General features: G+C 53.6%; 1 protein-coding gene across 7 annotated transcripts in view; it reads right to left on the bottom strand.

The window, feature by feature from the left end:
• The window catches only part of INTS1 (integrator complex subunit 1), a 51,254-nt gene extending 37,728 nt beyond the window's left edge, over positions 1 to 13,526 (bottom strand). For 5 of the 7 annotated variants that reach the window (XR_010591199.1, XR_010591203.1, XR_010591202.1 and 2 more), the window contains exons 1-16: positions 13,389 to 13,526; positions 12,073 to 12,160; positions 11,397 to 11,687; positions 10,160 to 10,356; positions 8,487 to 8,624; positions 7,455 to 7,614; positions 6,862 to 6,967; positions 6,345 to 6,531; positions 6,054 to 6,199; positions 5,609 to 5,750; positions 5,036 to 5,212; positions 4,454 to 4,562; positions 3,656 to 3,776; positions 2,728 to 2,805; positions 2,025 to 2,179; positions 675 to 771 (exon numbers count right to left, since the gene is read on the bottom strand). Coding sequence is in view for 2 of the 7 variants with exons in the window: in XM_065560055.1 (XP_065416127.1) it covers positions 675 to 771; positions 2,025 to 2,179; positions 2,728 to 2,805; positions 3,656 to 3,776; positions 4,454 to 4,562; positions 5,036 to 5,212; positions 5,609 to 5,750; positions 6,054 to 6,199; positions 6,345 to 6,531; positions 6,862 to 6,967; positions 7,455 to 7,614; positions 8,487 to 8,624; positions 10,160 to 10,356; positions 11,397 to 11,687; positions 12,073 to 12,130 (2,162 nt within the window). In the remaining 5 variants the exon portion in view is untranslated. Of the gene's footprint in view, positions 1 to 674; positions 772 to 2,024; positions 2,180 to 2,727; positions 2,806 to 3,655; positions 3,777 to 4,453; positions 4,563 to 5,035; positions 5,213 to 5,608; positions 5,751 to 6,053; positions 6,200 to 6,344; positions 6,532 to 6,861; positions 6,968 to 7,454; positions 7,615 to 8,486; positions 8,625 to 10,159; positions 10,357 to 11,396; positions 11,688 to 12,072; positions 12,161 to 13,302 lie in introns of all 7 variants that reach the window. The other 2 variants (XR_010591201.1, XR_010591200.1) reach the window with 2 other exon arrangements.
• Positions 13,527 to 14,844: the final 1,318 nt, after the last annotated feature.

Genomic DNA, 14,844 nt, shown 5'->3' on the forward strand with positions numbered 1-14,844 from the left:
GTTGCCTGTTCTAACCACTAGACCAGTGGTTCTCAACTTATTACACATTGTGGGCCGCATATGTGGCTCACAATGTGTTACCTGGGCTGCAGGGGCCAGGTGGCAGGGAAGCGGCAGCCCGGACCCCGACCCTGGACCCCGTGGGGCTGGCCAGCCAGCAGCCCTGACCCCAGAACCAGCGTGGTGGGTTGGCTGTCCTGACACTGACCCTACCGGGAGGCGGGGCAACCAGGAACCTGGCGGACCCCTGGTGGGCCTTTAGCACACAGCTGAGCCAGGCCACAGTTATGTGCTAATTGGGCCTCATGAGGCCCGCGGGTTGAGAACCGCTGCACTGGACACATTGCTTCTCTGCTTAGTTTTTCGTTGTTTGCATTCAGCATTGTCAGAGTCCTGCAGATATATCAGGTGAATACCCTTCTCAAGTGAGTGTGCACAGAGACCTGGAAGGATCATCCGCAAATACCCACACAGACCAGAGGAAAGTCCCTACCAAGCCCAGTCACTGGGAATCAGCTCCAGGGTACAGATCCCACCCTCTGCTCCCCATAAATTCCCACCAAATCAAGACATTATTACAAGCTTACTCTAGGGAAGGGTTCCAGTACTCTCGGAAACAAGGTGAGCAGGGGCTAGAACTTTGCAACTAAGAGTTTTGCATCTACAAGCCTTACCCTGGGGGAAGCTGGATGTTCTCCGGATGATGGTAAGTACACAGATTTAAGACTGCATCAATCAGTTGGATTCTCTCCACCCTCAGGACCTCTACATCTAAAGTGGGAAGAGAACAAACAGGTTATAGACATGGGTACTTGGCTGATAGTTCTTAAGGAAACATGCTAATAAGCTGTACTGAAAGGCTAACCTCAAATGATTCTACCATTACAGGCTTTGGGAACAATCATAATGTTTATGGAGAAATTAGGATCAGCTCTATAATTAAATATATATTGAGTTTTTCAGCTAAAGATGAGTTTTAAGTTCTTTGATTAGGGAGAACATTTTTCAAACCTAACAAGCGCTACACTATTTACTTCTAGGAAACAGGTTTAGAAGAAAATTAGCAGTAAATCCATTCAGTAGTTTAGGAGTTCAGAGACATGAAAAATGCCCTTTTTCAGTCCAGGTCTGCTGTCTAACCCTTCTGGGCCCCTCTAACTTATAAACAACTATTTCAACACTTGAAATAATGCAGCATTTAGAGCATTAATACCACATTTTCACTGGTGTATCTAAAAACAGAGTCTAGTTTTTTCACTTTTTAGACTTGTGTGTTTACTGTTCAATGCCCAGAGTATGCTATGTGCTTTAGAGACATGCTTTAACACCACCCTGAACTCTGCCCCAGACACACTTATAAACAATCAACACATACAGCTCAAATCACATGGTTATATTCGTCTGAGTGACAGCCACACTGACAGAGTTCATAACTACACCTGGTTGGCCAGGTGATTTGTGAAGGAGATCTGTCACAAGTCAATATTAAATATAAGCTGTAAGGCCAAAAGAATACTTTAGTCAATCACCTTAACTCATTTTTTTTAGGGCGTAGAAGATTTTTAATTGACTTTTATGCTCTACGTAAGTGTTAAATTACTGACTGTAAAAACATTAGTTTTCTCTGGGTAATAACGATCGCATTACTTAGCCCTTATACAGCCAGTAATTAGCAAATAATAACCCACTGTGCAGGTGTGTTTAGCTCACTTTCGCGGTGGCAGGGAGATGAGTGACTTGCCCAAAGACAGAGAGAGAGAGAGAGAGTGGCAGAAAGTTCCTGGCTCCTAGTCGTGTGCTTCAACAACTAGATCAAAACGCTCTTCCCCAGTCTAATGCAGATGGACTTACTAACTGCTCCAACCATTCTGAGGTGTATCGGGGGAGCAGTGGTACACATGCACTGGAGACTCTCTGAGCCGCGTGGAGGAGGGACAGGAGTGCAACAAGCTACCCGCTCTCAACAGGGCAGGAATTGCTACATCACCAGATCATTTTCACACAGCCCTGCACAGCATTCCTACCGTCTGCTTGCACAGCCGCCGCCCGCTTCACCAAGTGGTCAGCAAGCTCCATGGCGTCGGCAGGGCCGAGGGGTGACCGTGACAAACCAATGACAAGGATCCGCATGAGCGTGTCTTCAAGGATAGGCACCTCCGAGCAGAGGCGCAGGAAGAAGCTGGGAATGAGAAATAGAGAGAAGGCCGTGACCCAGTGCCCAAAGAAAGGGGAACCTTTCCGGATTGCAGCCTGGGGCTGGGCTCGTATTGCTCGGACACGGAGAGCAGAGGAGAGCCACGACAGCCCACGTTAAAGCCACGGAAAATGCTCGCATCCCCCAGCTTAGTCACATACAAGAACAAGCCCCCTTCCAGAACATGGTTTAGTTTGACCCCTGCAATTGAATTTTACAGACTCAGACAGGCAGGCTTCAGCTCCCCAGCACCACACACAATGCAGGCCCATTCTCCCTGCAGCCACAGCATCAACCAGTGTGGGGATGGGGGGAGGAGGAAGAGGGGCAGGTGAAGACTGGAGAAACCCAATCTTCTGTGAGAACCGACAGGGACAATGAAAACCTCAGCAGAGCAGATGTCTCCAACACAGAGGTACAAAACATCCTTATGGGGAGCTTAGTTAAGCACCAGAAATGTCTGATTTCTCCTCTCCTTGCTGCCACAGCTCTGCCCATGGAAACCCAATTGCAGGCGAGGTGCATGCACTTACTTGCGGTCGCTCTCAGGGGGCCAGTTGTCCCATTTGTAGTAGGTCTCTGGCTGCTCTGTGAACAGCACCTTGTGGAGACTGCAGAGAGAAACAATACTAAAGTCTTAACTCTCATTGAAACCCAGTGCATCTTTCCCCGGTGTGTGAACTGAGAGCCCTGGAGACTGGAGCGCAATACAATCCACAGAAGAATATACGATACAGGCAGCAGCCAGGCGAGCCTCCCCACACTGCTAACATGCCCCAACCCTGACCCGGAAGGACTCCCTCCTCAGGCAAGAGGAAAGTTCTGCCAAGACTAACCAGGGGAACAGCTAGTACCAATTGCAATGGTGATGGGTGGTGCGATATGCCCGCCGTCTTCAGTACTTCCAAGGAGACCCCAATAGCCATCAGGTGGGAACAGATTTCAGTTATTACCCACCTCAGCTGACCTGACTGATCTTTTGGTCCCATTACCAATGCCTCAAACCATCTAATCCCCTGTAGTATACTCTTGCCTGCAAGGGCAGAAAGTCTCGGAGACAGAGCTCTATCTGGTCTCCACCCTACAAGAACATCCCTATCTAGGGACCTTTCCCTCCATTATCAGATAAGATCAAAACACAGGTCCAAAGGGGCTGATTCCTTGACAGCATAATTGGGATGTGAATACTGTGGAAATACTATCTAAAGCCTTTGGCATTAAAGTTTGAACAGAAGTGCATGTGAAATCCCGAAGGGAAAGCAAATCCATCTCCCTACCGCTAGGGCAGAGCGTTCCTGCTGCGGGGCTGTTGGGAGGGGAGACACTCCAGTTGCTCTCAGGAGCACACGCATTGTCTCTACATAGCATGTTTAGTAGAGTCAGTGATGTGACTGGGGAGCATGGGGGGGGATTTCCAGAGCAGGTTTGCTAGGAACCACTCCATTCAACTGAACCTCATACCAGTGCACGTAGTCCTTCGGAGCCAGTTTGCTGATAGATGGAACCACCGTGTGGAGCCACCAGACAGCATCGCGTTGGATGGCGGCAATCTGGTTCTGGAAGGAACGCAGCACCTCCAAGTCTGAAACAGACATACACTCAGGTCAGGAACTCTGCACGTATTTCACAGCCCCCTGGGAAGCTGGGGCGTGGCTGTTATGAACAGCCATCTCACAAGCAGATGACTCCAGGGAGTCAGCAGTGACTAACCTAGAGAGAGGCCCAGCACACTAGACCAGCTAACCATCCGCACCCACCACTACGAACAGCACACACATTTGGTAGCAGAGGGGGCTTTCTGGCACCACCCTTGGGAACTAGAATAAACCCTGGGACATTTTAGCGGAAATGCAAGGCTGAGACAAGGACACACACAGGCAGCAGCTTTCCTGTTAGTCCAAATAGTTGGCTCTCAGGTATTTTATAATTCTCACAGCTGCTCCATCATACAAAAGCCAGGTTTCTGAACTGTCCCCCACATCCCAACTCAGTCCCCCTTTCCCCCTCCTAGTACAGGTCTCCCAGCCTCTGTTTTCTATGGCTATTACAAGCACCTCTGCTCTGAGTGATTCTCAGTGTTGACTGTGCATCCAGCTGGTAGATTTATTAAGATGTGGCCCATCACACCCCAACACCACCAGACAGGATTCTAGGGATCCTCTCCGAGACTCAGCCTCACTACTCCCAGCTGCAATGTTCCCCCGATGTTCTCTACCCCACACGTCCGATGTTCAAAGGAATCCAGGTTAGGAGGCTTACTCTTTTTCTCTCCTTTGTCCCATGCAATCCCAGCCTCCTTCACCTGAGCCGTGATGCCGAGCATCATGGAGACAGCCAGCAGGTCAGTTATGTGGATGACAAACCGCTCCTAAAAAAAGATCCCTACAGTTGATATCCCAGCTGCATCTGGAGGAGGAGTGCCCATCATCCAAAGGTGCACCCGATGCCAGAGATGCCTGTAAAATCATGCAGGGTGCAGAGGTAAAGCCAGGGGTGCCAGTGTGGGAGTATTGGGACAGGAGACAGGCAGGAGGGCTCATAAGTCCAAATAGTGTGGACAGGGAAGAGGGACTGGAACATGGCCACTAAACTGCAAGGAGCAATAGCCAAGCCATACAGACAAGGAGGAAAGGGGATGAATCATGTCCCCCTGAGCAATGTCATGGAGGAAATAAGCAAGAAAAGAGAGCAGGTAAGCCACATAGAATAGAAGGGAGAGCAAGAAAGCACTGCATGGAGGGGTTAAGCCATCAGAGAAGCAGAATGCCACAGAGTCCCTCAGGATACCAGTTGGAGTGCTGGGATGAGAAGCAGAGGTGGTACGGCAAGATGAGGTGGTACCTTGAATTCCATGTCTGTATATTGGGCCTCCTTCCGCTCCTGCATGAGCCCCAAGCAGAAAGCCTGGAAGTTGATCTCATGTTTTGTCTGTTTGATGATCTCTCGCAGCAGCGCCCGCGAGGCCCGCAGATAATCATCCTTATTAGTCAGCAGATCCTGGAACACCATGGCCAGGAACTGAGGCCACAAAAGAGAAGCCCTTTAGTGCCCAATATTCAGCACCAACATCCATGGACAGAGACTAGATACATCGAGTCCCTGCTGGTGTTATCGCCACACCGAGGCCTGAATGAATTCACTGAGGAGCTCTAATGGGACAGCCACAGTCGCGGGGAGGTTCTCCTGAAGACGACAGCACCACCGATTACAAAGGCACACACCCAAAGGGTTCGGGAGTCTGACAATGCCCGTGCACGTTTGTTTCAGACAAACACTGTACACAGATTTCCAAACCAAAGGAAATACCCGTGCAGTTGGGGAGACTCCACAAAAATAAAGATCGAGTTCAGCCACTCCCCCCCCGCAGGTATGTACTGATCACACACACAACACCTGCAAGGCCACGGTCCCTACCTTGGGTGCTAGCTCGGAGCTGTGCTGTAGCACTGTGTAGAGAATCTGCATGTTGTTGGGGTTTCTTGCATTTGAAAGTTCATTGAAAATCACAAACTTGACCATGGTGCCCAGGTTGTCCCTGTGAGCATTCAGCAGCTCCCTGCAAGGGGAATCCAGAGTTAGCAAAGCATCCCATGGACTTCTTACTATTGGGCATACAGTTCTAGTCTCTGAGCTCACGTAACAAAGACGGGAAGGGAAGACAACATGTCCTCCAGCAGAGAAAGGACTGTCTGCCAATCAATCACTCGGTGACACTCAGAACTCCACATGCCCTCAAGAGGGGATGCTGAGAGACTGCACTCAACCAGCCCTCCCTTCCAGTTCTTTAAACAGAAGCTGGGCCCCTCTGAAAACACTGCACTGCATTCAGACTGACACACGCTCCCATTAACTTGCTTACCTGACACACAGCATGTAGTGGTTGAGAAGGACTTTGGGTTTGAGACGGATTTTGATCAGGTTGGAAATGACCTCCATGTCCTCAGAGCCATGTGTGTTGCAGTTCATACAGACTGACATGAGCAAGTCCTGGGCTGGTCTGGTCAGCTACACAATAAGACCAGAAAGTCAACAACCAACCGCTATCACAGACAAAGTCAGAAATTCCTGGTCCTACTGGCCTGGCCTCCAGACAAGTTACAGTGTAATTACAGCCTCGATGGTCAGGAGAAAATGCCTCCAACACTCTTACCTTTGGGTTCTGCAACCACATCTCAAGCCTCTGAACAGCCATCAGCCGGACCTCTTTATAGCCACAAGTAGCTGTCAGCAGTCGAAGGAGGTTCCTGGAGACGTTATCCATTGGCTGGCGCCGGTTGAGCTGGTCCCGTAGCATGTCCAAGACATACTCTTCCACACTCTCTGCGAGGTCTTCATATCTGAGGCACAATAATCCCATGTTTGCTCACGTCCAAACTCTTCTTTTACCTAGTATCTGCTGAAACACCTCCCACACATAACCAAGCCCTGGAGAGCACAGGCCACTCAACAGCATGGACAACAAACCACTCTGGTCTCCAGGAGTTGGCACAAACCATTCCAACGTCACTGGGCTGTATCTAGGGGAGACTCTCTCTCTAGGGTGTGCCATAGGAGAGCTGGTTGGGGGACGCTATAAGTTTTGCGAGAGTGGTTTCTGGATTAGGAGTCTGCACAGAGAGCTGCAATGCCAAAAGGCTCTGTAATTGGGGAGAGAAGGGGCACTGTACCTGGGCATAAGCTGTCCCTCCTGCTCTGGACTCATCTTCTCCTCTGCAATCAGCAGTTCACTCTGGCTGTCTTCCTCCTCTGCCATGGCGGGGTGGGGGCTGCTCCCTACAGATAGACCAACACACAATCATGAATGGATGTAACAACTCCTCAGCAATACGCCTTCCAAGAGACCCTTCACTAGCACTGAGGGATTCTGTTTCACGAAGCTCCCTGCAACAGCCTCCTCCCCAGAAGTCCTCTTACCAGCGCCCCTGCACTGGTGTTCAGCCACACCTTGTCACTGCTTCCCCCACAAGCTTCTAGGTGGACCTTTCAGGGCGTTGCAGTACTTAGAGGAGCACTCAAATCCCATCCATTCCTCCCGAAAAGTGACCTTCTTCCCCGGTGGTCCTTGCATCTCTCAAGGGGAGGAGTGGGCACTAGAGAGCAATGAGAGGTGCCCCATCTCACCAAACAGCTTCCCAAACCGTGTTAGCCTTAACTGGGATCCCCTCTGATGAGCTGTTACTAGACTATCAGGCTAAAAATATCTCTAGGCTTCGATCCTCTTCTCAACCACCTTGGCTCCATTGCCCAGGCACCTCCTTACCTGCACTAAGGTCACCTCCACTGCGGCCAACTTCCCCATGTAACAGCATGCTCTTCGGAGGCATCTTTGTACTGAAGGCTGTCTGGATGTTATCCACAAACGTCTTGCAGTGAGGGCTGTCCACCCAGATGCGCTCTCCAAGCGAGTCCTCAATGTAAACCTGCCGGAGGGCAACAAGCAGAGTATAAATGGGAGCAATGCTGACATCTATCCATCTTTGGTACTTACGTGGCCCAGTCACTGAGACACTTGCGCACTTCACAATCTTCCACGTATTTATCCTCCCCACAGCCCTGTAAGGTAGGGCAGGGCTATTATCCCTGTTGCATGATGGGGAACTGAGGCCCAGAGAGACTTGCTCAAGGTCACACAGGGAACTTCTGAGGGGGCAGGGAACTGAATCCAGGTATCCCAAACCCCAGGCTAGTATCCTAACACTGGGAAATCCTTCTTCCCCAAAACTGTGGGTCTCCCCCCTTTCATAGCTAGATCACTTAAAAATATTTCAGTCAGCTACTGCTGCAGAACTAACAAACCTGGCTCTGTAGCTCTAGCAGCAGAATCTCATGCTTTTAGACCCAGAGATCAAGCCCCACAGATGAACCATCCAGGAACAGCACTGCACAAGGATACGCTGGCTCCTGATTGCGCATCTCAGAAGGGAGAATAGGAAGGCTAGAGAGAGGCACAGGAGGCAGCAGCATCTCAGTGTTGAATGAAAACCGAGCTGCAGACCTTCGTTTGAGAAACAGGGACTTCATCTCCCACAAGCTTCCAACACAGCCACTGGTCCTGTTGCTTATCTGCCCCCACCTCAGACAGCGACCTCCTTTTTTCCAATCTCCCCACAGCAATAACGCACTCTCCCCTCTACAGCATCACAGAGTAACAGCAACAAGGCCTCTGCTCCTCTCCAACGTCACCTTGCCCTCCCCTACATGGTGACAAGCACAATGACGTTGGCCAGCTCCTCTTGCCCCGCCCACCATGGCATCACCCAGTGGGAGAGCTCTCCCCATAGCTACCATGTACCTTGACAAAGATCTCCGGCCAGTTCTCATCCTCCTCGTAAGCCGCCATAAGAAGATTACAGGCCAAAACGGACACCAGGCTGTTCCCTTTGGCTTTGAAGTTGATGGAGGCATCTCTCCGGAGGAGGCTGCACAGTGCCTGGAAGATGTCAGACAAGAATCAATCCCTCAAAAGATGAAGACAAGGGAACACCTGTGGGTGACACTACAATGTTCGGTAACACTTGGGAGTTGTATAGTCAAAACCTAAAGAGAACCTTAGGCCACTGCCTCTGTATTAGTCAGTGACTAACACTCCTGCAGTAAACTAAGGGGGGGAGGTGCAACACCCTGGCACCCCCTTATTCACCACTATCCTACAATTAGGCTATGTTTAGTACAAAGTATGCCTTGTTAGGTATCAGTCTAAAAGTCTTGATTTACTAGACACTGTCTCGTTGGATTGTATGTGCTATCACTGTATGTGAAGTTGAGAGGTTTGGCTCTGTATGTGCTACTGAAACATATTGTGAGGTAGAGAACACCCACAAGCAGCCTTTCAGGTAGAACAACAGAAAGTCCAAACAACGTTAATGGCTTATTGAGGAAATACACACAAGCACAAGGATTACCCCAGGAACTGTGTACCACAGAAACCTCTCAGAGACAGCACACTACACAACGGGAACTGTTTGACCCAGGTCACAGCAAAAGAGCTTTCCACCAAATTGGAAGAAGATATTAAAGGGGGAAATTATCTCATGGCTGCACCTCACTCTCCCTACAACAACACACCTGAAAGTACCGGAGGAAAAAGTACTGAACTGCAGGGGGAAGTGCTAGTCCCAGGCTAAAGGGATTTCTAGTCTGTGTATAGAAACTTGGCGGAAGGCTTGTATCGTCAGGATGAGAGATTACTGATTCAGACCCTAATACTGCAGACTTAGTTTGCGTTTTGTGTTATTTCTTCTGGTAATCTACTTCGATCTGTTTGCTATCATTTATAATCACTGAAAAGCTATCCTTCTCTAGTTACTAAATCTATGTTATATTTTACCCAAAACACTGTGTGGTGCTTGAAGTGCAGAGAGGATAAATCTCAGCTCAGGAACAAGAGTTGGTGCACATCCACTTTCCTTTGCAGAAGTGGCAGACTGAGTTATAAATTCATACTGGCTGGGTTTTGACCAGGGCAAGATGGTAGAGCTCTGGGGTCTTAGGCTGGGGAGCTGGGAGTATTTTGGCTGTAGCCTCTCTATTGTGGATTCATGAGTGGCTGGCCAGAGCATTCATGAACACAGCTGGGTGTGGTCCCTGCCTGTGGAGGTTGGTATGAGTGCAAGCTTGGAGGGCTTTGCAGTTTGTCACAACGTCACAGTGCAAGAGGGAACCAAGACTGGTGAGACAGAGGGCTCAGCTGTATCTCAGTTCCAGGTGGCATCCCCCCAGAACCCAGTCACAGTAAAGGGTTGAGAGAAGGAAGGCACAGAGGAACCCACCATAAAGGTCACAGTTACAGCTGTGTTAATTCAGCCCAATTCCTGGCACCAAGGCAAATGCCACTGTGCTCAGAGGCTCGCAGAGCCAATCCCAGCACTAGTAGGTCAGTGTCGGGAGCCCATGGTGCTCAAAAGTTGACAGCACACTGAGGTGACATCTCATCACACTTGTTAATCAAAACAAACACAGTCTCACCTCAATAACCCCCTCAGTGGCAAATATATTGGGCTTGATTTTTGCCAGATACATCAGACTCAAGTACAACGTGGGGTCAGGCTTGGCTCTGTTCATTTTCAGCTGCTTCGCCGCTCCACACAGCACCCCCTCAATGCGGTCGTCATTGCCTTCTGCCTCAGCTGCTTCAATCTCATCCACCAGCACAGTGGGGACAACTGCAATCACAGACAAACAGCTGTCAATACTGATCCCCACGCAGCAAAGACGGGCCCTGGGAGACTTGAACAGAGTGGAACGGCACCCTGGTTGCTTTTCCCCACCCATGAAAGCTCTGCAGAAGACTCCTGTCCCCTTTTGCTTGTATTCCTTGATCTCTCTCACTTTGGATCGATCTAAGTTACGCAACTTCAGTGTCAACGTACTTAGATCTACTTATCGTGGTGTCTTCACCGTGGTGAGTCGACGGCTGCCACTCCCCCATCGACTGTGCCCGCACCTCTCACGGCAGTGGAGAACAGGAGTCGACAGGAGAGCACTCGGGGGTCAATTTATTGCGTCTAGATTAGATGCGATAAATCGATCCCCGCTGAATCGATCGCTGCCTGCCGATTCGGCGGGCAGTGTAGATATACCCTTTGTCTGTCTTTCTTTCTGCTAGAATTTAACCCCATTATTATATCAAACACCAGGGAGCGGAAGGACATTCTACAAAATGACATGCAACATGCAGGCCCCCAGAGGTTTCATTAAAATGCACAGTTGCCCCCACCCCCACACGTTAGTTACACAACGAAGAGTTAAAGAGCTTTAACATGGGGACAATGACTTCTCAAGGAAGAGACCTTTCAAGTGCTGGTATTAGACATCCACCTGAAGTGAAAAACTAGATGGAGCAGTAGAGAGAGGGAAAAGGAGGAGAGCCAAAAGCAAAACACTATGTCCGGATAAGAGGGGAAGGATGAGAGAGTGTTCAGGAGAGGGAATCCCACCCGGCACTACAATATCAGGGTGGAAAGCCTGCGGAGAAAGTGTGCCTGCTTTGCACTGAACACAGGAGGATGCTAGCGTTACACTCCCCATGAGCCTTATACCAACAGTGGCATTACTGGGGAAGGACACGGAATTCCCCAAGCACCAGCATACAGACCCCAGAGAAAAGGCTCCTCAGCTCAAATGCTGCGTAGAAGAGCTGGATGCTACTATACCCCCTCTCACAATCACACAACTCCGAGCAGAAACCAGAATGTTGCTTTACCTTCGATTGGAATCACAGATGGTTCCTTTATGGAGGGTGAAATGGCCCGTTTCTCAGCCACTGCGGCCTCTGCCAGACGTCCCAGGGCACTCAGGGGAGGCGTGGAGCAGAGTTTGGGGCGTTTGGTCAATCCCGTCAGGCTGGATGCACTAGATAAAGCAGCGGACCCCTCCCGTTTACGCTCAGAGGGCAATCCAGCTGGCGCTGGCTTGAGCAGTGTGACGGCAGCTTTAGAATCATTGGTCTGGCCTTTCGACCCCAAGGCAATAAAATCTCCCGGTGGAGGATGAGCTACGAAAGGAAAACAGAGATAAGACCACAAAGTCATAAGTCTCCATCCCCTCCCTTGAGCCACAAACCCAGCCAGTGCTCTGGGCACCCCAGGCCTTAAGACAAAACAATGCAGAGACAAAGCCAAGGCAGATTTCACTTAGAGGCTGGCACCAGGGAACAGGGCTCACAAGCAGCTGCCAGCCCTACTGGGTGGCCTGGGGGATGGGCACCAACAGCCCCACTGAGCACCAGCCAACTGGCCAGGCTCGGGGCACTATAAGAGCCTCCCCTTCTCCCTCCCAAGCTAGTGGCCAGTGGTCCCGCTCAACCCAGGCTGCCCCGGGGGGACCAAGGTCTGCCCGACCCCTCTCGCAGCCCTCCGCTGCCAGAGGCTGGGACTCACCCGAGGGCTTGGGCACCGCACTGGGACGGCGAACCGTGGCCGGCTTCGGGCGATTCATGCCGCCGGGGTCTCCGCGCCGCAGCGTCACCTGCAGGGTCCGGGAGAGGAGACATGGGATGGGCAGGGAACGAGCCCGTGCCTGATATAGCCTCACCGTCCCGCCCCAGCTAACCCGTCCCCCCCCGCGCCCCTCCGCAAACCCCGGCCCCCGCCACTCACCCACTCCCCACCCGTAAACCCGGGCCCCCACCACTCACCCAACCCCCCCCAGCTAAACCACCTTCTCCCCCCGCCACTCATCCAACCCCCCAGTAACCCCGACATTCACCGCCTCCCCCCCCCGCGCTAACACCGGCCCCTCCTCCCGTAACCCAGCCCCTCCCCCCGCTACTCACCCAGCCGCCCCGTAACCCCGACATTCACCGCCCCCCAACACCGGCCCCTTCCCCGCTACTCACCCAGCCCCCCCGTAACCCCGACATTCACCGCCCCCCAACACCGGCCCCTTCCCCGCTACTCACCCAGCCCCCCCGTAACCCCGACATTCACCGCCCCCCAACACCGGCCCCTTCCCCGCTACTCACCCAGCCGCCCCGTAACCCCGACATTCACCGCCCCCCAACACCGGCCCCTCCCCCCGCTACTCACCCAGCCCCCCCGTAACCCCAACATTCACCGCCCCCCCAACACCGGCCCCTCCCCCCGCTACTCACCCAGCCCCCCCGTAACCCCAACATTCACCGCCCCCCAACACCGGCCCCTCCCCCCGCTACTCACCCAGCCCCCCCGTAACCCCAACATTCACCGCCCCCCCAACACCGGCCCCTCCCCCCGCTACTCACCCAGCCCCCCCGTAACCCCAACATTCACCGCCCCCCAACACCGGCCCCTCCCCCCGCTACTCACCCAGCCCCCCCGTAACCCCAACATTCACCGCCCCCCCAACACCGGCCCCTCCCCCCGCTACTCACCCAGCCCCCCCGTAACCCCAACATTCACCGCCCCCCCAACACCGGCCCCTCCCCCCGCTACTCACCCAGCCACCCCGTAACCCCAACATTCACCGCCCCCCCAACACCGGCCCCTCCCCCCGCTACTCACCCAGCCCCCCCGTAACCCCGGCATTCACCGCCCCCCAACACCGGCCCCTCCCCCCGCTACTCACCCAGCCCCCCCGTAACCCCAACATTCACCGCCCCCCCAACACCGGCCCCTCCCCCCGCTACTCACCCAGCCCCCCGGTAACCCGGCATTCACCGCCCCCCCAGCCCCACGCTGCTCCCCGGGGGGGAGGGACCCGGGTCGCACCCACCTACCACTCAAAGCCGGGCCCGCTTACACCGGAACCAGAAACTGCTACTGTCGCCCTGTGCTTGACCCGGAACCAAAACGGAGCCTGCCCCTGTCCGTCGACTCAAAGGCTCCGGAGGGGACTGGGCGCCATCTGGTGGCGTGACGGGGGAACGGTACCCGCGCGTCGCCATCCAGCGTCCGGCAGCGGGAACTGCATTCGCAGGCACTAACCGTCCCCCAGCCGTCACAAGGGCTGCCCGTAGGTGACGCCACCTGACCTACACCTCGCCGGGCCGCGAGCCCAGGACAGCCCCCACCCGCCAGCTCTGCAGCGCCACCTGGTGGGCAACCGGAGGAACCGCCCCCTGCTGCTGGGCAGCTCCAACCCACAGGACCTGGCCGGGGGGTCCCCTCCCTGGGCACCCACCTGAGGCTGGGCAGGACAGCAGCCGGGGCCAGGGAGCCCATGCATGGCCCAGCACCAGCTGCACCGCGGCCAGGGAGCCCATGCATGGCCCAGCACCAGCTGCACCGGGGCCAGGGAGCCCATGCATGGCCCAGCACCAGCTGCACCGCGGCCAGAGCCTGCCCCTGAAATAGTAGACGCATTAGCCACTGTGAGATGCTCAATCCTCAGTCCCTCTCCCTGCCAGGGGGCAGGGCAGCACTGTTGTCCCCAGTTTACAGAGGGGCTCAGCTATGGGGTGGGCTGGGGTGTCATTCCCAGCTCGGGTAGACCTACAGGTGCTAGCTCTGCTCCAGCGAGCGGGCTAAAAATAGCAGTGTGACGGGGAAGGGGCTTGGGCTCTCCCCGCCTACAATCCCATCCAAGGTCAGGACGTACTCCAGTGGCTAACCAGGCTGTCCTGGCCCTGCTGCTGTTTTTAGTGGGCTAGCATGAGCAGTGCTCTCCCGTGTACATCTGCTCCCATGAGGAATTGCGCCTCTCCGCTGCAGAGCAGCCGTGCCCTAAATGACTTACCCAGGATCACTCAGGGATTGTGTGAGAGCAGGGAAGTGAACCCCCAGTCTGGCCTAGTCTGGCCCCAGTGGGGCTGGCAGGGGAGCTTGCTAGGGTGCATTGCACAGTACTGCTGAATGAATCTGCGTCTCCAGTCATTTCCCCTGCTCTGATTCTGGCACATGCAGCCTCAGGCCAGGGCAACCCCACTGGCTCAGAGAGGTTTCATTATTATTGGTATCAAGGTCCTACCAAGACCCCCCTCGAGGATCAGGCCCCCTTGTGGTGGCACCAGCCGGACCTGCACTAGAGACAGCCCTACCCCAGGGAATGCACCATCTGCATCATGACAACACACAACAGGCAGAGGGGACATACCAAAGGGGGCAGGAGGGGAGGCCACGGGCACAGGGAAGTGAACAGGTCTCCGTCATGGGATAGACACTGCAGGCAGGTAGCATGTGCAGTGAATGCCAGGACAGACTCACCCAGCCCCGGAAACAACAGCCAGACAGCAG

The sequence above is a fragment of the Chrysemys picta genome, chromosome 10, assembly GCF_011386835.1.
Source record: "Chrysemys picta bellii isolate R12L10 chromosome 10, ASM1138683v2, whole genome shotgun sequence".
In the NCBI taxonomy this organism is placed as follows: domain Eukaryota; kingdom Metazoa; phylum Chordata; order Testudines; family Emydidae; genus Chrysemys; species Chrysemys picta.